The sequence below is a fragment of the Dermochelys coriacea genome, chromosome 2 (genome assembly GCF_009764565.3).
Source record: "Dermochelys coriacea isolate rDerCor1 chromosome 2, rDerCor1.pri.v4, whole genome shotgun sequence".
Classification (NCBI taxonomy): domain Eukaryota; kingdom Metazoa; phylum Chordata; order Testudines; family Dermochelyidae; genus Dermochelys; species Dermochelys coriacea.
Window position 1 is genome coordinate 225980047 of NC_050069.1, and position 24432 is coordinate 226004478.

The 24432-nt window shown below is 40.9% G+C and overlaps 1 protein-coding gene across 21 annotated transcripts in view; it reads right to left on the bottom strand.

Annotated features, from left to right (window-relative positions):
* The window catches only part of AKAP9 (A-kinase anchoring protein 9), a 232724-nt gene that overhangs the window by 147297 nt on the left and 60995 nt on the right, over positions 1–24432 (bottom strand). For 10 of the 21 annotated variants that reach the window (XM_043509336.1, XM_043509317.1, XM_043509324.1 and 7 more), the window contains 3 exons: positions 20659–20703; positions 10346–10399; positions 9729–9899 (listed from right to left, as the gene is read on the bottom strand). In XM_043509336.1, coding sequence (XP_043365271.1) covers positions 9729–9899; positions 10346–10399; positions 20659–20703 — 270 coding nt within the window. Of the gene's footprint in view, positions 1–9728; positions 9900–10345; positions 10417–12548; positions 12635–20658; positions 20704–24432 lie in introns of those variants that run through there. The other 11 variants (XM_043509321.1, XM_043509325.1, XM_043509332.1 and 8 more) reach the window with 6 other exon arrangements.

Genomic DNA, 24432 nt, shown 5'->3' on the forward strand with positions numbered 1-24432 from the left:
TTGTTGATGGCATCATAGAACATTGTAATTGCGGCCAAGTGGAGTTTGATGGGACTCAGGGAGAGTCCAGATAATTTAATCTCTAATAGATAATCAAGGATTAGCAGGAGAGGTACGGAAAAAAGGAGCGGTGTTTGTGACAGCCCACCAGTGTTTAAATCTTGTCCAATTATAAAGCAGGTGGTGCGTGTGACATTTGTTGTGCTATGAAGGAATATATTTTGAACCTGCTCCAAGCAAGTCCGCTCGGCATGATAGAACCATGAAGGAGCCAAACCATGACGTGTAACATGGTTAAACTGGGGTGGAGAAGTAGACCCTGTTATTGGGACAAGAGATTCGGGTGGAGGTTAGTGGGATGGGTGTGGAAAGCGACATCTTGGTAAGGAAAGGGTATCATGCCTGTCTGGGCCATGTGGGTCTATCATTATGAACCTGGCTTGGTGTGTTCATATTTTTATCAATAATTTCTGTATGAGTGGTATAGGGGAAATGGAAAAGGAGTACTTGTGGCACCTTAGAGACTAACAAATTTATTTGAGCATAAGCTTTCGTGAGCTACAGCTCACTTCATCGGATGCATTCAGTGGAAAATACAGTGAGGAGATTTATATACACAGAGAACATGAAACAATGGGTGTTACCATATACACTGTAAGGAGAGTAATCACTTAAGATGAGCTATTACCTGCAGGAGAGCGGGGTGGGGGGGGAGAAAACCTTTTGTAGTGATAATCAAGGTGGGCCATTTCCAGCAGTTGAAAAGAACGTCTGAGGAACAGTGGGGAGGGAGGGGGGAAAAAAACATGGGGAAATAGTTTTACTTTTGTAATGACCCATCCACTTCCAGTCTCTATTCAAGACTAAGTTAATTGTATCCAGTTTGCAAATTAATTCCAATTCAGCAGTCTCTTGTTGGAGTCTGTTTTTGAAGTTTTTTTGTTGAAGAATAGCCACGCTTAATAATCGAGTGATCAGAGAGACTGAAGTGTTCTCCGACTGGTTTTTGAATGTTATAATTCTTGACGTCTGATTTGTGTCCATTTATTCTTTTACGTAGAGACTGTCCAGTTTGACCAATGTACATGGCAGAGGAGCATTGCTGGCACATGATGGCACATATCACATTGGTAGATACGCAGGTGAATGAGCCTCTGATAGTGTGGCTGATGTGATTAGGCCCTATGATGGTGTCCCCTGAATAGATATGTGGACACAGTTGGCAACGGGCTTTGTTGCAAGGATAGGTTCCTGGATTAGTGGTTCTGTTGTGTGGTGTGTGGTTGCTGGTGAGTATTTGCTTCAGGTTGGGGGGCTGTCTGTAAGCAAGGACTGGCCTGTCTCCTAAGATCTGTTAGAGTGATGGGTCGTCCTTCAGGATAGGTTGTAGATCCTTGATGATGCGCTGGAGAGGTTTTAGTTGGGGGCTGAAGGTGATGGCTAGTGGCGTTCTGTTATTTTCTTTGTTGGGCCTGTCCTGTAGTAGGTGACTTCTGGGTACTCTTCTGGCTCTGTCAATCAGTTTCTTCACTTCAGCAGGTGGGTATTGTAGTTGTAGGAATGCATGATAGAGATCTTGTAGGTGTTTGTCTCTGTCTGAGGGATTGGAGCAAATGCGGCTGTATTGTAGAGCTTGACTGTAGACAATGGATCGTGTGGTGTGATCTGGGTGAAAGCTGGAGGCATGTAGGTAGGAATAGCGGTCAGTAGGTTTCCGGTATAGGACAGTGTTTATGTGACCATCGCTTATTAGCACTGTAGTGTCCAGGAAGTGGATCTTTTGTGTGGATTGGACAAGCTGAGGTTGATGGTGGGATGGAAATTGTTGAAATCATGGTGGAATTTCTCAAGGGCTTCTTTTCTATGGGTCCAGATGATGAAGATGTCGTCAATGTAGCGCAAGTAGAGTAGGGGCATTAGGGGACGAGAGCTGAGGAAGTGTTGTTCTAAGTCAGCCATAAAAATGTTGGCATACTGTGGGGCCATGCGGGTACCCATCGCAGTGCCGCTGATTTGAAGGTATACATTGTCCCCAAATGTGAAATAGTTATGGGTGAGGACAAAGTCACAAAGTTCAGCCATCAGGTTAGCCGTGACATTATTGGGGATACTGTTCTTGACGGCTTGTAGTCCATCTTTGTGTGGAATGTTAGTGTAGAGGGCTTCTACATCCATAGTAGCTAGGATGGTGTTTTTAGGAAGATCACCGATGGATTGTAGTTTCCTCAGGAAGTCAGTGGTGGCTCGAAGATAGCTGGGAGTGCTGGTAGCATAGGGCTCCACAGCCAGACAATCCTGCTGTCAGGGTGCCAATGCCTGAGATGATGGGGCGTCCAGGATTTCAAGGTTTATGGATCTTGGGTAGCACATCGGGATTCCAGGGGTGTGTCTGCGGATTTGTTCTTGTGCTTTTTCAGGGAGTTTCTTGAGCAAATGCTGTAGTTTCTTTTGGTAACCCTCAGTGGGATCAGAGGGTAATGGCTTGTAGAAAGTGGTGTTGGAGAGCTGCCTAGCAGCCTCTTATTCATATTCCAACCTATTCATCATGACGACAGCACCTGCTTTGTCAGCCTTTTTGATTATGATGTCAGAGTTGTTTCTGATATTGTGGATGCCATTGTGTTCTGCACGGCTGAGGTTATGGGGCAAGTGATGTTGCTTTTCCACAATTTCAGCCCGTGCATGTCGGTGGAAGTACTCTATGTAGAAGTCCAGTCCGTTGTTTTGACCTTCAGGGGGAGTCCACCCAGAATCTTTCTTTTTGTAGTGTTGATAGGAAGGTCTTTGTGGGTTAGTATGTTGGTCAGAGGTGTGTTGGAAATATTCCTTGAGTCGGAGACATTGAAAATAGGATTCTAAGTCACCACAGAACTGTATCATGGTCGTGGGGGTGGAGGAGCAGAAGGAGAGGCCCCGAGATAGAACAGATTCTTCTGCTGGGTTAAGAGTATGGTTGGATAGATTAACAATATTGCTGGGTGGGTTATGGGAACCACTGTTGTGGCCCCTTGTGGCATGTAGTAGTTTAGATAGTTTAGTGTCCTTTTTCTTTTGTAGAGAAGCAAAGTGTGCGTTGTAAATGGCTTGTCTAGTTTTTGTAAAGTCCAGCCACGAGGAAGTTTGTGTGGAAGGTTGGTTCTTTATCAGAGTATCCAGTTTGGAGAGCTCATTCTTAATGTTTCCCTGTTTGCTGTAGAGGATGTTGATCAGGTGGTTCCGCAGTTTCTTTGAGAGTGTGTGGCACAAGCTGTCAGCATAGTCTGTGTGGTATGTAGATTGTAATGGATTTTTTACCTTCAGTCCTTTCGGTATGATGTCCATCTGTTTGCATTTGGAAAGGAAGATGATGTCTATCTGTATCTGTACGAGTTTTTTCATGAAGTTGATAGATTTCCACTCCATACGGCTAAATTCAGTGCCTTGCATAATGACAGGTTGCAGAGTAGCAGCCATGTTAGTCTGTATTCGCAAAAAGAAAAGGAGTACTTGTGCACTTTAGAGACTAAAAAATTTATTTGAGCGTAAGCTTTCGTGAGCTACAGCTCACTTCATCGGATGCGTTCAGTGGAAAATACAGTGGGGGGATTTATATACACAGAGAACATACATTAGGTCGGTGTTCCATGGGAACATGAACGCATCCCTCTAGGAGTGTTTGCCTAGTCCTAGAACAAAATCTTGGGCATTTCTTGTTTGCTGCAGTTGCAAAAAGGTCTGTGGTTGCGTGTCCCCATGTGTGGAATATGTCTAGTACTATATTCTTGTTTAGTTCCCATTCGTGGTCTATGGGAAATCTTCTGCTGAATTCGTTGCAGTGGTTTTGAGAGAGCCAGGTAAGTATGCAGCTGATATTCAGACACTGTATCTGAGACACCAATTCCATCTTTTCATTGCTTCCGTACAAAGGGAATGGGATCACTCCCCCACCCCCTTGCCTGTTTACATAGAAGATGTAGGCAATGTTGTCGGTCATTATCCTGACATGTTGGTTTTATATGAAAGGAGAAATTGGAGGCAGGCATTGTGTATTGTTCAGAGTTCTAGACGTTGATGTGAAGGGACGTTTAGGCAGGAGACAAAAGACCCTGGGTAGTGTATTGGGGCATGTGTACTCCCTATACCTTAAAGGATGCGTCTGTAGTTAAGATGACCAATGGGACATCCTGTACAAAGGGGACCCATAGCAAAAAGGTTGTGAGGCAATGTCCACCAGTGGAGCGAGTCCTAGACTCTGGGAGGTATGTATAAAAGTTTGTTCAGAACATGGATATTCGGTCTGTAGACAGTGGAATCCAGCTTTGGAAACACCTCATGAAGAGGCGAGCGTTCCTGACTAAAAAACTACAAGAGGTTATGTGGCCTCAGAATTGTAGGCAAGTTCATGCAGCCACTTGTGGACTATTGCACAGCTTGGGAATGAAAAAGTTGATAGTGTTAAAAAGGTGGAGTGGGAGAGATGCTATTCTTTTACACGAGTCAAAATGTGCTGATATGAACTCCAGTTGTTGCATGGGAGTGAGTGAAGATTTTCTTTGTTCATTTGCAAGCCAAGAGCATGGAAATATTGGACTGTCCATTGTATGGACTGAATGGCTTCTTGGAGGGTCCTGGCTTTGAAAAGGCAGTTGTCAAGATAAGTAAAAATTATGATTCTCTGCCTTCTGAGATGAGCTGGTATGACTGCGAGGAGTTTGGAAAAGACATGAGGCGCAGTCGAGAGGCCGAAAGGTAGGACCCTGTACTGGTAGTGTTGTGAGCCCAGAACGAAGCGAATAAAATGTCTGTGGGCAAGATGTGTGGTCACAGGAACATAAGCATCCTGCAGGTCAAGGGTTGAAAATCCAATCTCCTTGCTCCAGTGGTGGAATTATGGTTGCAAGAGTCACCATTTTTTTTATTTATTTTTTTAACGAATTTATTGAGGCATCTGAGGTCGAGAATGGGTCACCACCCCCCAGTTTTCTTTTGTGTTAAAAAGTAATGGGAGTAGAACCCTTTTCTTTTGTGTTGGTCAGGCGCTGGTTGTACTGCTCCTAATTGGACGAGGTGATGTCGAATTGCCGCAGCGCCCGGAAGAGCAGCGGAGCTGCCACTGCATTGCTGCTGCGAGACACAGAATGCCACCCCATTCTGAATGCCGCCCCAAGCACCTGCCTGGAAAGCTGGTGCCTGGAGCTGGCCAGGTCGGGGGAGGAGATGGGCACTGAAGCAGGGATGATGTTTTCTATACCATCAGTCACATCTTCAAATTTGCTTATTAGTGGGAGGGGGTTGACATGGAGCCGATGAATTGGTGCAGCAACATTGATATCTTGGATGTTGTTGTTCTATATGGTCTATGTTGTGTATACATTGGGTAGCATGGATGGGTGGTATCTATATTGTCTCTTCCTATTTGCAGGGGTTTGGATACCGAGAGACCATAATGTCGCTCTCGAGTCCTTTATGGAGTGAAGTACATCGTTGGTGTTACTGGCAAATATTTTTTCACCATCAAAAGGGAGATCTTCTACGGTATTCTGAACTTTGCAAGGAAAAGACGACAATGAAAGCCATGAAGCTTGACGCATCACTACTGCTGTAGCAGAGGATCTCGCAGCGGTGTTAGCAACATCAAGCGCAGCTTGTAGTGCAGTACGGGAGATGATTTGTCCGTCAGAGACTATGGCTTTAATCTGATGGTTTGTTTGTTTTTTCTCCCCTCTCCCCCCTCTGGAATGTCATCAATAATGTCCTTGAGTTTCTCATAATTTCTGTGGTCATATTTTGCCAGAATGGCCACATAATTAGATATCCAGAATTGTAATGTGGACGAAGCATAAACTTTACAACCAAGCAGGTCCAGCCTTTTTCTGTCTTTATCACTTGGGGTAGACCTGGGAACTGGTGTTTGTTCTTTTGGTTAGCTACCTCTACTACCAATGAGTTTGGTGCTGGGTGAGTAAAAAGGAACTCAGACCCTTTGGAAGGAATAAAATATTTCCAGTTAGCTTGCTTACAGGTAGGTCTGCTAGTAGCCGGTGTCCGCCATATGGTTTTGGCTGGATTTATAGGCAAGGCAATCGTGGATGTGGAGGAAGGTTGCAGGATGTCAGTCAACTCATGCTGGTTTTCAGAAAACCTCCTCCAGATTAATCCTCAACTCATTGGTGACTCTTTTGAGGAGGTCTTGAAATTTTAAGAAATCATCTGACAGTGTTGGTGGGGAGGCAGTATAGCGTCATCCTATGTGGATATGGGCTCCACAAGGGTTGGGGAAACATGTGTAGCATGTTCATCGAAGTGTGGAGTAACAGCTTGTTGTTGTGTCTCATTCGTAGCCGTATGCACTGATGGTGGCGAGGTGGCATTGCTCCTATTTTTGGCATCTTGGCAATCATAGTGGAATTGCTTATACGGTGCTCATGGAACCCGTATTGCCACTGACCGGGAAAGGCATAGGTGGTGCTATCCATGGGTTTGTATACCAGGGAGGGAGGTCTTTGATGAACGAAGACCTAGATTTTCTGTGACCAGTGCTGATTTGGCTCTGTGACTGGGAGAACTGGTATGATGAAAAGTCTCCCTGCATTATGGCTTCCTCATCACTAGAAAAGTGAGATACAGCTGAAGACAGGTGTCCGGACCACATGCGAATGTCCGGAGAAAAATAGATGTCAAGTAGAGGTGACTGTAGGTTAGGTGATACCTGTAGGTCTAGTGAACGAATGAACTGCGGTGCCGGAGAGCCTGTGTGAGAGAAACCCTCTATTAGGAGTGCCTGTGGCGCTGGAGGGTCATTCGGCACTGACGTTCTCTGCACCATAGCGCTCAATGCATGCACTGAGGTCGGTGGTGCCGGGAAGGTAAGCACAGCTTGGGTCTGCTCCGGCAAGGTCCTCTGTGCTGGCTCTGTGTCCATTGCGATGCCAGACGGTGTCATGAGAAAGGCAGGCAACCTGAAGCCTGAAGCCTCGGCACTTGGAGCTTGCGCTGTCACCACAGCCAGAGGCAGGATTAGCGCAATGCTGGAGGAACCGGCTCATCAAAGGTGCCGAGCCGAGAACAGGTCTGCATAGAAGAAATAGACCTGCTCAGCAACCTTTTTGCTTGCAATGTTTCCCTTTTGTGTGAGGGAGGTAGGCATTTTCTTTTTTTGTCCTTTCTGGAGGCGGGAGGGCTGTGGTTCACTGAGGAGCCCGTACCTGGGTCAGAAGCCGGTCCGACTGACTTCGGCCCAAGAATCATTTTCAGGTGGAGTTCTCTATCTTTGTGTGCCCTGGATTTTAATTTGGAACAATGGGCACATGTTTGAGGAATGAGGGACTCCCCCGGGCATTTTATACACTCGGAGCGACCATCTGACATATGGATGGCGTCCCTGCACGTAGTGCACCGCTTAAATCTTTGGGAGCCAGGCATATTAGCATTAGCTGGAGACTGAGAGGAACAAGTTGGAACACATTTTTTTTATTTTTTTTTATTAAAGGGATGAACTTATCTAGTAACTAGAGTGTGCTAAAGGAAGGGAAAAAAGGATGTAGAATGGGTAAGAGAAAAAGTTTTAACGAGTCTGCTGTAGGTCCGACTCTAGCCAGGGACGATAGAGAAGGAACTAAGGAGTTCGGCCGCGCATGCACACTATTAAGACAAGACTGGTATGTAAGGCAGGCTCCGCGTATGTGCGGCCGATATGGGGACTGCTGTAAAAATCTCCGAACAATGGCGCAGGGGCATATAGACACCTACAGTGGAACATCCACAGGGACACATCTCAAAGAAGAGCCTTACAATTACAACACTGTGAAATTTCAGATTTAAATAGCTGAAAACACAAAATTTACAATTTTTTAAATCCTATGACCATGAAATTGACCGGGCCCGATACATACATATGCCCAGAAAGTATGTTCAGCAAAATTAAATGAACAAAATTTATTCTGAAGCATTCTTACTATTCATTCATACTATTATCCAAGCTGTTTTTTAAATTTGTTTTTGTTTATTCAATTTGTTTTTTCTTGAATAGTAAAAAAAAACATGACTGGCAGTTGAAATTAAAACAGACACAGATACATTCAGACTGATTTTTTTAGAAGGTTAGGAAAATAAAAGGCTCTTACAGGAGTTAAGGAAAGTATCCATTGAAACTATTTTTCAATTAAGATATAATGCATACTATAAAGCTACAGTAAATATAATTTAGTGTGACTGAAAAACATTCATAAGCATTATTGTGCTACAAACTTTTAAGGATATCACATAAAAGGGACATCTTAAAAAACAAACAAAAACAAACAAACCAGACTTACGACTCTTATAAACTTAAAATTATATATGTTCACTATCTTTCACTGAAAAGCACACAGTGTTGGCAGCAACTAAACAGAATAAATAACTTATAAAATCCATCAAGCACAAATGGTACAAGACACAGTAAATAGGAACTAAACATGAATTAAAATTTATCAGTACCATGGGAGATAAGTGGTCTTTCAAATCATTCATATGCACTGAAAGACAAAACAGTGATAACCTACCCTTTTTTTTTTTTTATTTATAGGGAATGCTACTTAGAAGGATATCTACATTTCACCAAAAAATTACATATCCCTTTTCACAGATTTGCTAAAATAAAAAAAAAATCTTTCAAAAATAAACAAAAAATCCCACAGGGATGAATAAAATTAGGCCTACTTAGTTTAAAACACGTTTTGTAAAACATGATCCAACAACAAAATTCTATCTACAGTAGAAACTTATAAAACAAAGCAAAACATATGAACACACATGCAGTATCCAAATCAACAAAAGGTCAAGGAAAAGAGAGACAAATGTGAAATGAAATACAGACCATGAAAAATAAAACTATGCCTTAAATTTCACCAATGGTCCAAATTCAGTGTGATATAAGCTAACAAAAACCTAAGAACTTTAATAGGAGTACCACCTGCTTACATCAGGGCATAATTTGACTTAATGTTCCCATTATTACAGGGATCGTTAATTCAGATGCTTAGGATTTAATGTAAGAAACATTTCCTTTAACCCCAAATTGAGAAAAATTTCTTAGAATATGTTCATCCAATTGGCTCGTATGCCTGTCTGTAAACTCTGACAGACAAATGACCTCCTGGTTCAGTAGCTACCTCAGGAATCTCTCTTCTTTGGTAGGTGGAACTTGATACTCTGCTTGGTTTCTGAGGAGCAAGGGGGAAAGAACTGTGTACTGTCACTGGACAATTAATGAGGAAGAATTAAGAGTTTGTCTTGAGGAAGCCCATGTAGCCACTCTTCCAACCAGAAGACAAGCACTGCAACTGCTAAGCACAGAGTAAATATGTTGGCCAGAGAATAAAAAGAAAGGTGAAACACACTGGAACTTTCTGGAAAGGTGAAACACACTGGAACTGAAGCACTGGAATGGGTTACCTAGGGAGGTTCTCCTTCCATAGAGGTTTTTAAGGACAGGCTTGACAAAGCCCTGGCTGGGATGATTTAGTTGGGTATTGGTCCTGCTTTGAGCAGGGGGTTGGACTAGATGACCTCCTAAGGTCGCTTCCAATCCTGATATTCTATGATTAAAGATGATGCATGCTGATGAAATGCCATTCTCTTTGGAACTAAATAAAATTCTGTATTCCACATTCTCTGACTGGCTCTCTTTAACCATAAACACTTCCAGGTGATACTCAGCATTTTTGTGTGTAACCAAGTAGCAAACAGAAAGCAACATACGGTAATTATACCTGTTGCAATCCTTCTGTACCATATGCTGCCCTCATTTCTTCTAGTTCTCTGTTTAGCTCTTCGATCTCTTGTTGTTTCCCAGCCAATTCATTCTCCATCATCTCTAGTCGTGTCTGAGAATGCTGCATTTCATGCTCAGAATAAGTCTCTCCAACTCCAAATTCTTCTTCCTAAATCAATCCAAGTTCCTTAACAACCCAACACTTACATGTTTCCTCAATGTGAGCAGAGTCAAATTTTGAATTCTCTATCAAATACCACATTAGAACATTAAAATATAACATAGCATTTAGGAGCTTATTACCATGGTAACCTGCCTTGTTGGCATAATTTACACCTCAAGAACACTGACATACAGTACTTCTGTGAATTCTGTATTAAAAGGCTAAGGTTTATACTAGAAGGAGTATTTTTTTATTTTTCCTAAAGTTTAAAAGAGGCAACATTATACCTATTAAGATGTCATGAAACAACAACAAAGCTGGATAACATAGCATACCACAGAATTTTTGTTAGTAAGCCAGATAGTTTTGTTCAACCAGAATATTAATATACAAATTGCTTAAGGTTTTTAGTACCCAACATTAGTAATATGATTTAATTTGTAATACTATACCCTGATTAAGTCTGCTGGTATAGCTGTTCTTGTCACAAAACTGCAACCATTTACCTGTATAAAGACAATTTCTAGACATATTATAATTTAAGATGTAGCTTAAATTCTAGCTTCCTTTCATTTGAGACCTATCTGATTATTTTTGTAGACAAAACCTTGTGAGCAGAGAACAATCACTTCATTTGAAATGCACACAGTTAGTATATACTGTTCCAGAATCTGATTGTTTTGCACAATTCAGATATACCTAATTGTATCAAAAGTAGCAAGGGTTATTTTGTAATTTAGAGCTACTCAGATTAATTAAACCTGGGCTGATGTCTTTATGATATAAACTGCATTAGAATTCTGATAAACAAAGAAAACAAGGAAATTCAGATTTAAAGCTACACATTTTAAACATAATAATATTAAAAATCAGTAACAGAACATACAGTATGAGCAGACTGAACAAATAATACATTTTAAAACACACATTTAAAAATGGTGAAGAGAGAAGCTCAGTAAAGAGTATTTAAATTACTAAACTCCTCTCCTCATCCATTTTTTTTAAGATGTGAACTTCATAATTTGCAATTACCAATCACTCTCCTCTGGAACCAGAGTCATTATATCGTATTCTTGTAATCTGAAATAATTTTTTACATTGAAAAATATACAAGAGACTTTGGATTTAAAATAAAATATCTGAAAATTTCTTCTTCCCTTTCACTTACCTGCTGCTGTCACACGGTGCAGCGTCCATGAGATTATTTGACCACATAAACCAATAATAAAGAGACTCCAAAATTTTAAATGCAATCCAAAAACAATACTTACAGATCAACAAGAAAATTGTAAGAAACAAACACAAAAATACACGGGGCTTTTACTCAGAAGGTCCTTTGACCCATATGTAAAATGGTATAACAAAAAACTGACACATTCCTCTCAGAGCTCCTCTCCACATAAGAATCAGAACTAGGAGTGAGGATTTTGGAGAAGGGGAGCTACTGTATATTTACAGGATTTCAGATCCACCAAACATCATCACTGTAGTGTTTGAGTAAAAAAAACCCAGTATATTGTATGGAAATCTGCTTAGAAATTGTCTAGGCAGAGCAGGGCTTATTTACAGTATGAGGGCATCATGTCTGTGCAAACCCTAAAGTCTAACATCAAAATGCACTTGCAGGCAAGGGATCAAAGTCTGACCCCCAAGATTAAATTGATTAAAGCTTTAGGGTATCAAAAATAAGAATGCCTCACTCCTGAATGACATTTAGGTAGAAACACAGAGTGTGTTGACTCGCTTTGGGGGGAGTCAAGTCCAGACCTCCTCTACAATAAGTAAGGTCACCAAAACATAGTCAAAGTTTGAGAGGGAATCAATACTGTAAAAATCAAGGGATCCCAATCAACTCCTCTGCTCCTATATGAACACAGCAGGTACTCTTAATTCTGCAGGGCAACTGGCTGCCACTGCATTCACCCAGACTTTGCACTGTAGCTACTACTGGAGGCCTTAGACCAGATTTGGGCTTCTGGTCCTATCACAATAATAATAGATTAGTAGGAAAAAAAACATGAATGTAAACAAAACAAAATGCTACTTTTCTTTTTCCTTTATGTACTCCAATTTCTACTGGCTCTTAAATTGACAAATAAAAACACTGACTAAAGAAGAGTTATACACCACATCTGTTGGATTGTCCACAGTGGTCCTCTTGTGTTGTGTATAATCTGTTCTTCTCTCATCCAACTCTCTGTGGAATCTATTACACTTTTTCTCTTTTGACATGGTGCAAGGTGAAAGCTAACACTTTTAATAAATTTCACTTGGTATTCCAAAGTATAGACTGAGCACAATGAAGTATAGAAGCTGGAGAGATCTGGTGGGTGGCAAACAGGCATAATTTTAGACATGGAATATTGGCTGTAGGAAAGCTGGCAGATGATTACAGGAATGTGCAAACACTGATTTTGAAATATCTTGTTTTAAAATAGTTATAAATTAATTTGCAATTTTTAAGGCCACAGTCCTGCACACGATTCAATGCTCGTGGACCTCTGTGCAAGGCTCATTGATTTCAATGGGTTTCCATGTGGGCATACTGGATTGCCTACACAGAGCTCCCTACAATACTGGCATCTAAATCCATATATATAATTGATTATTGATTTGGAATCTTACAATTTATTTTCTACTAGTTTTGCAATGCACCTTTAAGGATGAAATGTTCTTAAATCACACTGGTGTGCCTAAGTACTGCAGCATACAAAAAATGAAATCATCCATCTTTGGAGATCCTGGAAATATCGAGTAACAAGAGCACATTTTTTAATCTTAGTTCTGAATTTTCCTGTTTTCATTATTATCTCAATATTTTCACAAGAAATATTCCCCAAACATAAAATTTCTTTTAAATTGCTTATAATCTATTTATTGTGTAAAGACAAATGTGCTTTAATTTATATTTTATTTTATATTGTTTTAACAAACAATGCATATTTAAGCAAAAGCAGACTTAAATACCACAAAACTATCCAAGCAGCACCACTGAATATAGTGACAGGTTTCAGAGTAGCAGCCGTGTTAGTCTGTATTCGCAAAAAGAAAAGGAGTACTTGTGGCACCTTAGAGACTAACAAATTTATTTGAGCATAAGCTTTCGTGAGCTACAGCTCACTTCCACCAAATGCATCCGATGAAGTGAGCAGTAGCTCACGAAAGCTTATGCTTGTTAGTCTCTAAGGTGCCACAAGTACTCCTTTTCTTTTTACTGAATATAGTGATTCATTACTACTGCTACCAGGGGTCAGCACGAATTTTTTGAGCCATTGCACTTTAATGTACAGTGTAGCTATCACCATCAGGCTCCATTAATAAGATTTTAGATCCTATAGACCTTGGAATCCCTGACATGCTACCACACAAACTGTAGCATCAATCTTCTATATGGAGCTATTTCAATGCTATTAAAAAATTACTCTCCAATATAAATTATCAAATTTACATGTCAAAGCATTGGCAATGTAGGACAAATTTTAATATATAAAAGAACAACATATTATTGACTGACAAGAAACTTTCAGGTCACAAAACAAAAACCAAAGTCCTTAATTTCGTTAAACCAAAGTCCTTAATTTCGTTATATGTGAGTTTATATAAAAGCATCTGGAACAGGTAATGTATTTTTATTCCACATCTTTAAAACAACTCATATTTATTTATTTTAAAATGTTCTTTATTCCAATAAGGATTAAGATATACATTTTATTCAGGAATTATTTCACTTTTATTGCCACTTTATTATTCCATGAACACAGAGGTTTATAATATCAATACTGGCAGACTGCATGCTTTCAGCCTGGAATGTTGCTAACTGCTAATGATCTCTTTTAATGGGTCCCTCTTTTAAACTAACTGAGAAAACACTTTGATTCTGAAAACTTACACAAAGTGCTGAATCCTCAGCTTTTGCACTCTTATAATTTAGTGCTTTTTTAGTTGTCACGTATTATAGCAACATCACAACATATTGAGCACTCCAGTAAGTTTTAGTCTGATTACTACAAAGAATTTATCTAAGATTCTAGCACTATAATTAGATCATCTCAGCAAAACCTATTACCATTCATTCTTATTTTTAAACTGTGCATAGGCAGAAGATATTTCCTGTTGGTTTCATATAAACAATTAGAATAAAGACTTAAGCATAACAATAACAGATGCACAACCTTTCAAATCTAAAGAGATTTTAACAGTGATTTTTAAAAATATGTGATGGCTGTGTTACTTTACTATATAATGGAAAAATAAATTATGTGCATTAGAAAAATTTCTTCATTTTAAGGTTAAAGACTACTGTTTACAATGCAATTAGTTTTTCCAATAACAACTTATTTTCTTCATCTTCCTCAACAGTGATTAACAATATTCCTTAGGGTGAAAAAAGTTTTGGCTACTGTCTTTTAGTACTTCTTGTAGAAGTATGGAATACAAGTTTATATTTGGACCCAGGGAGAAGCATCATCAAGAAAGGTAAAAACCAGTGCTTGCTATTGGGAAAAGCCCAATTTCCCCTTAGTCTGGAATTTGAACTGTAACCCTGACTAGATTACTAATCATCACCATTATTTAATTTTAAAGGCTACACAAGGTCTCATGCTAGCTTAAAATATGTAATTTGTTACAAACAACATATTCTGTATATATATTTTGGATTTGGTTACCATGTCCACAACTGTGGATTTATACAGGAGACTGAAGGAAGGAAGAAGACTTCATTTATAATAATAAAATTCCTGCAACACAAGATTGCTGATATCTGCAGGTTTCAGAGTAGCAGCCGTGTTAGTCTGTATTCGCAAAAAGAAAAGGAGTACTTGTGGCACCTTAGAGACTAACAAATTTATTAGAGCATAAGCTTTCGTGAGCTACAGCTCACTTCTGTTTCCTCCAACTTTGTTTAGGAAACTGTACTCTATCATTAGACAGAGCCATTATGAGCAATGTCAAAGAGGGATATAATTTATTTGTCACGGGACTTTAGCCAGTTCCCCAAGAGAATTAGCTAACAAACAAGAACCATAATGCTCACTTTGCCAGCTATAATAAAACAAACAACTTTTAAATACTAGTTTAAAATATGCCACTTGAAAGCATAACTACTACTTTTTTAGCATTATTTCTGACTGAAAAAGTTTAAATATTTTTTTTTAAAAATGATGCAAAGCCTCTTTAAATAATGAGAAGAAAAAGGGGAAGCAAAGAATACGATGTGTACCACTACTAAGCTCATCACTGGCCTGTTCGAGTTGCCAAGTACCCTGGCTCCCACCAACTTCAAATTAAATTATAGGTGTTTAGCATCTCCAAACGTAAGGCGCTACACGCCTGAAACAAAACTGAGTTCAAGATTCGGTCTCCAATTCCATACAAAATTGGTCCAGTCTATGCTACTGTATATAGAATTTAATTTTTTCTCACCTTTCAAAATTCTCAATGTTTCAGATGACTGCAGTTGTTCATTAATGTAAATGAAACATATTTACTACTAAAAGTATTATTACGGCTGACCTGAATATATGACTGATGACAACTCAATGCAGTTCCTAAAACACATGTACACTAGTTCCATGATCTCACCGTAGACAGTGACATATTTCACTGACTTTTAACAATTAAAAGGAATGTACTGAAAAGCTGTACACTCTGCATCTTAACAATCATTGCTTGATTTTGAAAGCTAACAACTATTTGAACTGCATGCACAAGTTTCTCACTGTTTACTTATGTTCTGCAACAGAATTATTACTTCATGAGAAAAGGGAGGGGGTCCCTCTCACAGGAAAGAGAACAAGAGTTCCTAGAAAAGCATGAGCTCATACATAGGTTTTTTTTCATTTTGGTTTTCAAAGAGGCTGAAAAATGGTATTTTTTTTAAAAAGTAGAGATCAGAAGGAGATCTGATTATAATTCTACAATATTAGTCTTCTGTGCTCTTTGGCATTTAAAATATTCTATTAAAATCTCTAATATTAACTGTAGACACCAAGTAGAACCTTTAGAATACCAAAAAAAGAGTACAGACCCACAAGGTGCTGGGCTAGATTGTAAACTCTTCAACTCAGGGATTGTGTCTTCACCTATCCTTCTACAGCGTGGATGCTACCACAGTCTAAATATTAAATACTAATTAACCCATGCTCATCCATAATTATCATGAGACATTACATCAATGTCCTTTATGTACTCTTTCTCGATCTCTCTGGACTTGAATGTTTTCTTGGGATTTTTGCTCTCTCTCACTTTCTGCAATATCTGCTTCTTACATCAGATTAGAGGTTTTGATTATACTTTTGCATGGCTCTCAGTTGTGCATATGTCAGCCGTAATAATACTTTTAGTAGTAAATATGTTTCATTTACATTAATGAACAACTGCAGTCATCTGTAACATTGAGAATTTTGAAAAGTGAGAATATGTCAGAGTTTGTCATACTGCTCAGCCTGTTTCTGAGGCATCGAAGGCTGGCTCTTCATGTACAATCGGTGTGATACAAATATCTCACTGTGGTATACATTCTAAACATATCATAGTAAAGTCAGTTCTATGCACTGAATTGTGTTTGTTTCCTTTTTAATGGCAAACTGGTGTGTGAGTTGCCGCCTTTTCTCAACACACACACAGCGCTCCGGATGATTCTTTTTATCTTCTTCTACCTCTCACCCTTCGCCAAAACATATAACAAAAAATGTGCTGTGCCAAGGTATATGAGATATGAAATCTCTAATCAGAGCATATAACCTGAATTTCCTTCAAGTAGAGGGGAATAGGAGCCAATGGTTACCCAGGAAAAGTAATGTTATAAGCGGAGCTGGCAGCACCACCTATGTCAGGTTGCCTGACATTTTCCACTGTAAGATCCTGCTTTCAGTTACTTAACATTGCAAAAATTTAACCATTTGGGCTCAAATCCGAGGTGCAGGGCCGGATTAACGCAGGGGCTTTAGGGGCTGCAGTGCAGGATCCCGGGCTAAGAGGTGCCCCAGTTCAGTAGGGCTCAGGCAGGCTGCCTGCATGACATGGCCCCATGCTGCTCCCAGAAGCGGCAGGCTACTGGCATCTCTCTGTGGCCCCTGGGGGGGGGGGGAAGAGACTGATCCATACGCTGCCCCTGCCCCCAGCACCGTCCCTGCAACTCCGGTTCCTGGCCAATTGGTGCTGCGGGGGCGGCGCTTGTGGGTGCGGGCAGCACACAGAGACACGCTGTCCACCTCCTTTCAGGGGCATGCAGAGACGTGCTAGCAGCTGGCTGCTTCTGGGAATGGCATGGGGCCATGGCATACAGGCAGGCAGTCTGCCTGAGTCCTGCTGCACTGCTGGTCAGGAACCACCTGCACACCCAAACTCCCTACCAGACCCCACACCCCTTCCTGCATTCCAAGCCCCCTGCCCCAGGTCACAATCCCCTCCTATACCAAACTCCCTCTCAGATCCTGCACCTCCCACCCTCTCCTGCACCCCAACACTCTTCCCTAGCCTGGAGTCCCCTCCTGCACCCAAACTCCCTCCCAGAAAGAAACTAATATAACAGTTGTTCTAAGGTAAGAAGTAGGCTATTTTGCATTAACTTAACTATATTCTACATATTTTAAGATTGAAATGTAACCACAGAATGGCTTTATGTTAATTAAAAGGCAAGTTTAGTATAGAGCTAATAGCCTATTAGTATTATTATGGCTGTCCTGAATATATGATTGATGACAACTCAATGCTTGACTCAAATCCAAGGGGACAAGAGCCAAACTCCGGAAGGGAAGGAGTAAACTGGGACAGAGAGGTAACTGGGGGGGAAACGAAGACTGAGGATGAGGAGCTGGAGAGACTGGGCAAGTAGATTACAACTGGGAACCACTCGATAGAGAAGATGGGCAGGAGACCAGATCTGACAATGAGCCAGTGTGCAGAGGAGAACAGGAACAGGATGGGCAAAGGGACTGAGACAAAAAGCCAGGGAGATAGGAGACTGGGACAGGGAGCTGGGAAGGGCATTGGCAGACAGAGCTTGGATAAGGAGCCCAGGGATGGAGGCAGATAGACTCAACAAGGAGCCAGTAAGGGGGAACTGAGACTGGCTGCAAAATAAGACTGGGACTGACTGAGCAAGGAGACTTGGATGGTGGACAGGGTAGGAAAAGATTGAGAGTAGAGCGTGAAGAGGAATTGAGACTGGAAGTTAGTGGGTGAACAACTGGAGTCTGGGAGGGAGGGAGACAGATGGGATGAAAAGCCAGAAAGGCTAGCACTGGCTGGGCAAGAAGACTAGAGGCAAGGAGCTGGGGGGAAACTGAGAATCAGATGAGCAGACCTGAGGGGAAGACTAGGACTGGTAGATCAAGGAGACTAGTACTGGATAGGCAAGGAGAATAGGAATTGGACAAGGAGCCAGAGGTGGGGAGAAAGACAGGACTGGGACAGGGACAGGTTGGAGGGGATGGAGCAGAAAGGGTCAAGCTTGGGAAGAAGGGGTAGAAGTCTATGTGCCTACTAGAGTACACTCCCCTCTAGAGCCTGGAATGGAATCCAAGGTTCCTGGATCTGAACACTCCTCTGCTGTCAGCAAATATCTCTGAAACCCACTGGCAAGGTGCATATTTTGTCGCCCTCTAGAGAGATAACTACTGCTATCAGTTACTTCCTTTGCTCAAATGGCAGAGATCTGTGTGATGGTTCTAAAGGTTCCAACCTTGCTGATTATTCATGTGATTTTCAATTTGATGTCACACAATGGCATCTGTTTCTTTTTAGCTTGCTTTTTTAAACACTTAGAAAATTACACATTTAAAAACCATGTTAAGAGAACATTAAGGTTGCCAAAGAGCTCCTGTGTGATGCTAGGCAAGTCAATTAAACCAAACTTTTCATTAAGGGCTTGCCTTCACTGCAAAGTTAACCTGATTTATATCTCAAGTACTGCCACCAGCTTGTGTCCCATCCACATACAAAATCCCCTACTTTGAGTGTGGTTGTGCTTTTAACTTGAGTTGGCTGGCCTGGCAGGGGATATAAGCTAAAGTTTAAGTTACCTAGCACAACCACTCTACATATAGATGCAGGCTAGCTCCACTACAGCACTGCTGGTCCTCCAATGCCTTCCCACAATTCCCTCAGGATCCCCGGAAAGGATGAAGAAGTTTTCTTACAAATCACTGGGAAAGAATTCATAGAGTGGCTCAGCATACTGCAGTGCAAAGAACTATGGGATATATCCCCAGAAATCTGAGTGCCACACACAAGTGAGTGCAGCATCGGTGTGGGTACAATGGTTTGAGTGTTATTTCACAGTGTGGTCTCTTTCCCACAAGCTAGGATAACTCAAGAGGAGTAATTCAAGTGAAGATAACTTGAGTTAACTCTGCAGTGAAGATATACCCTTACTGTGTGTTCCTCATTTTCTGTGTACCCAACGTGAGACCCTTAATCTGATTTGCAGAAGTGCTGTACACTCACATCTGCAAAATGAAGTCAGTAGGAGCAGGGCCATCGACATATAAAGTGCTATATGAAGCTAAGTACACTGAAAAAATCAGGCTGTAGGCATTTCAAACTGAGCACCTAAAATTTGTGGACACTTTTTACTTTAATCCCTCTGTTCCTCGGTTCCCAGTCCGTAAAATGGGAATAATAATAGCCTCTCTCCTAACAGCAATGTTGTTAAGATAAGTTAATTAATGTTGGAGAAGCACTCAAATATTATAGTTATGAGTGCCATGGAATAGCCCCTGCAAAAATTAATAACTGTATTCAGAGCAGGGTTTGAATTGTGTGCAATAAATAAGGCAATAAAGCATTGAACAATTAAGATAAAACAAAATATTGAATAGCTGCTGATTTAATTAGCACTGAATGAGGCAGGAGTCCTGGGAAAAGACAGTATGTGAGCATGTAATTAAAGATTATCATAATGCATATGCATAAGGGGCCCAAATTAAGGTGCACAAGAACCCTATATTCTGGCATTTCCTAACTTTTCAGCAACTGGCTTTGCACCCTTAATCATATGTTAACATCGCTTTTATATATTTAATATAACATGCTGACCAATATATTGACTCAAACGTATTGTTCTCAAATTGACAATATTACAATTTTTCTACTTGTGCTAACTCAAAGTTAGAGCTGGGAATTGGCAGGGATAATAATACTATATTACAAGGCAGCACATTAAATTATAAACTCTAGCAACTGATTAAAGAAACTATCATAGTTTTTGAGGAATCCTCAAGAGATAAGAAAATTAATAGCATATTGACATGAAGTTAATTATTAATAACTCTCTAAGGGCCTAATCCTGCTCTCAATGGCAAGATGACAATGACTTCAGTGTGAACAGGATCAAACTATTTCAAGGTATTTCTTTCTATAATTAACTAATTTTCTGAACAAGTAGTTTCCATTTTACTTACAAGTTAAAAGATAATCATTCAACTTGTCGTTTAATTCTTCACAGAAAATTAACATTGGGAAATAGTTGCATAACCAGAACTCTGAACAGTACCATTAAAGTGCAGTTGTAGTGAAGAAACCATTACATTGGCTTACAAACCTACTACTTTATTAGATATAGCATTTATCCTGTTATTTATCTGGCATGCTGCTTGTTTAATTGCGAATGCTAAAAAAATAAATTGTATTTTCATGTTATTTATAACATTTTCAAACTAATACTTCCTTTCTCTTTTTTTAAACAAACAAAATATTTAAAACTATTCCACAGTGTTTAAATGTGACATATTAAAAATGTAAAATATAACTTCATTCTTACCTCAGAACTATAATCATCTGCTGTAGTGGAAATTTCACTGTCTGGCTAAAGTAGGAGAAAAATAAAAATATTTACAATGTTAACAGACTTCAAAACATTAAACATAATTTCTGTCTATTTTTGTGTATGTGGACAGTAGTTAAAGCCACCTGATGAAGCATATCTAGTTAAAATACTCATGTTATCCATTAGAATCTACAAAATGACAGGTTTCAGAGTAGCAGCCGTGTTAGTCTGTATTCGCAAAAAGAAAAGGAGTACCCGTGGCACCTTAGAGACGAACAAATTTATTAGAGCATAAGCTTTCGTGAGCTACAGCATCCGATGCAAAACGCATCCGATGAAGTGAGCTGTAGCTCACGAAAGCTTATGCTCTAATAAATTTGTTAGTCTCTAAGGTGCCACGGGTACTCCTTTTCTTTTTGCGAATCTACAAAATGAAAGCTTTTCCCAGCTCTCTGAGGCCTTGTCTATACATATAGCTATACCGGCAAACCCTCCTAGTGGAGATGCAGTTTATATAGACAAAAAAGTGCTTTTGCCAATACAGCCAATACCAGTCTTTCTGCAAAAAATAAGCAGTACTGGCAGAAGTGGCATTACTATACATGCAAAAGTTTCTAGTGTTGCTCCGGCTTCAGATATGATTATGAAAAGCAGTGAACACCTTCAATTTCCACTGAAGTTAATGAGCGCTGAAGGTGACTTCTTGCAGGAGGCTGGGGTACATAGGCTCAAATCCTGCAATCAGATCCACGTGCATTCAAGCAATTACAGGAATAGGGCTTCGATTTTGACAAATATGCCCATTGAATGACCTGATTTATTACCAAACATGATTATCAATTGAAACAAAGCGTCAATTTAAGTTTCAATATCTAAAGGGTTATTGCTACAAAACTTCAGAGGTATTCACATGAAGTCCATACTTGACATGTTAAAAAATACTACGCATCTTTCCCAAAGCTAAATGATATAAGGGTACACTTTAAAACTTTATTCTATATAGGCAAAAATGGTGGAAGGGGACACGTCCAACATTCTTAAGTCAGTTAGAGCCTTTCCATTTACTTAAATGGGTGTTAGATCAGGTCCCATTAGGGTGACCAGATGTCCCGATTTTATAGGGACTGTCCTGATATTTGGGTCTTTGTCTTATATAGGTGCTTATTACCCCCCACTCCTCTGTCCCGATTTTTCACACTTGCTATCTGGTCACCCTAGGCCCCATGTAATAAAATAGTACCAGGGAGATTTTCAAAGACACAAATAGCAGTTAGATGCCTAATTTCCATTGACTTTGAATAGTGCTGAATTGCCATTTGTGTATATTTCCTTTTCTATATAAACTTGTTTTACAGAAATATTTTAATAAGTATATGAACATAACAGACTGAAAGATAAGATGATTTCATCCTATTCTGAATAATAAAAATGAAATTCACTTTTATCATTTTTTATTTTTATTTCTTCTCAAATTAATGTTTATTTGGTAAATTCTGTATTAACAGGCCACGATTTAGAATTATTTAACACATGACTAAGAACAACTCACACACTCGGCACCTGTCAAATACATTCCCATTAAGTGCAATTTATGTTAATACCATCCTAGGACCAGTAATTTGGGCAAGGTTTTCCTTGTGGAGTTTCCAGTGAACAACTACTTTAGAAGGTGGGGTTTGTGCTCTTAAGGAATCACTAAAGGGTTTGGTCATCAAAACTAACTGAAGATGGGGGTGTGCCTGAATTCTGGGTAATATGCCCTCCCAGCTTTCTATAGTAGTTGTACAACCAGAGAATGTACAGACAGCCACTGGACCAGACATCTCCCAGGTGGTGGTTCCATACTACCAAAGGGAAATCTCCTAAACAAATGCCAACCCAGTCAACATTAACATTGGTAGTAAAACTCCATGGAATTGTTGGAAGGGAGAGGGGATATGGCAAAGATATGGTGTTGGTTCTGGGATATGGTGTTGCCTCAGTCATGATTATATAAGTTAAAGCAGGCCACCCCAGCACCTTTAACTTACACTTTTTCCCCAGCTTTTCGGCATATAAATTGTAACAACTTAGTTGAAAATAAAAAAGGAAGACTATTTTTATTTTTACATTTGTTGGAAATTAAGTGTGTGGGTGGGGGGTTGGGATTAGGGCAGTGTTGACAGTGGGGCTGCAGGGGGCTCCCTGCATGGCCAAGGTGCCCCAAGATACCAAGGTACGAGGGAGGCTGCAGTCCAGGCCTTGTGGAGCAGAGAATCCCAGCCAGGACTACAAGGAGGAAGATGAACCCCAGTACTGCTGAGCTGTTCTTGCCTGGAGATGGCTCCCACACATCTGGCTGGTGAGTGAGGGAGCAGGACTGTAACAGTGCAGCTGAAGAAGACTCCCTGCATGGCCACATGGCCAGCTACACCCGATCCCTGGAGGTGCAAGGTGAGGGAAGGTACAGTGTGGGGCAGAGCATACCCCCTTGGCCAGAAATGCAAGGAGGAAGAGGACAAGCTCCCAGCCATGGGGGAGGCCACCCCATAAGAACATAAGAATGGCCATACAGGGTCAGACCAATGGTCCATCTAGCCCAGTATCCTGTCTTCTGCCAGTGGCCAGTGCCAGATGCTTCAGAAAGAACGAACAGAACTGGGCAATTAGCAAGTGATCCATCCCCTGTCGTCCAGTCCCACCATCTGGCAGTCAGAAGCTGACAGATATCCAGAGCACCGGCTTGCATCCCTGACCATTTTGGTTAATAGCCATTGAAGGACCGGTCCTCCATGATCTTATCTAAATTATTTATTGAATCCAATTACAGTTTTGGCCTTCAAAACATCCCCTGGCAGTGAGTTCCAAGGGTTAACTGTGCACTGTGTGAAGAAGTACTTCCTGTATGTTTTAAACCTTCTGCCTATTAAAAATCATTCAGCAGTGGAGTAACCTCCCCCATGGCAGGGGACTTGGCTTCCTTCTTGAGGCCATGGCCAGCAGTCCCTGCTCTGCCCTGCCACAACCACAGCCTTTCCCATGGGTGTCACCTGCCCAGTGGCCATGCAGGGAGTCCTCTGCAGCCCCACTGTTATGGGAAGCAGGGAGCTGTTATGGGGACAGAGTCATTCAGCAGCAGGGTGGCCTATCTCAAGGCCAGCACTTGTCCTCATCCTTCTTGGAGCCCTGATTTGGGGTTTGTGCTCTGCTCACCAAGACCACAGCCTTTGCCGCACCTTATACCTGCAGGGATTGGGTGGTACTGGCCCCACGGCAGTGCAGGGAGCCCACTACAGTCCTGCTCCTGTACCAGCTGGGAGTGCTGGGGGTCTCTACTCTGCCCTCCCAAGACTGCAGCTTTTCCTGTACCTTGCTTCTGCAGGAAGAGTGTCACCAGCCCTGCAGCAGCCCAGGGAGACCTCTGCAATCCAGCTGTCAGGGTCCTGTTCCCTCACTCCCATGACGACAGAGTTGCATAGGACTCCCTGCACAACATCAGGTTGGTGACACCTAATCCCTGCAGGAGCAAGGGAGGAGGGGAGAGGCTGCACTCCTGTTGACAGTTACTAACTGACATTTTTTCCATTGATTTCAGCATTAGCTGAAATGACATTTACTGATTTCTGTCGGTTTACACTGAATCCTGCGAAGACTACACATTGTAAGTGGCTATCAGCTTTTGTGAGGAAGTCTGAGCCTTACAGTAGTTGATTTACATCCTCTTACACATTATATGTGAATCCTTCGTATCACAAAATGTGACTGAATGGAAGAGTTAACCACAAATTT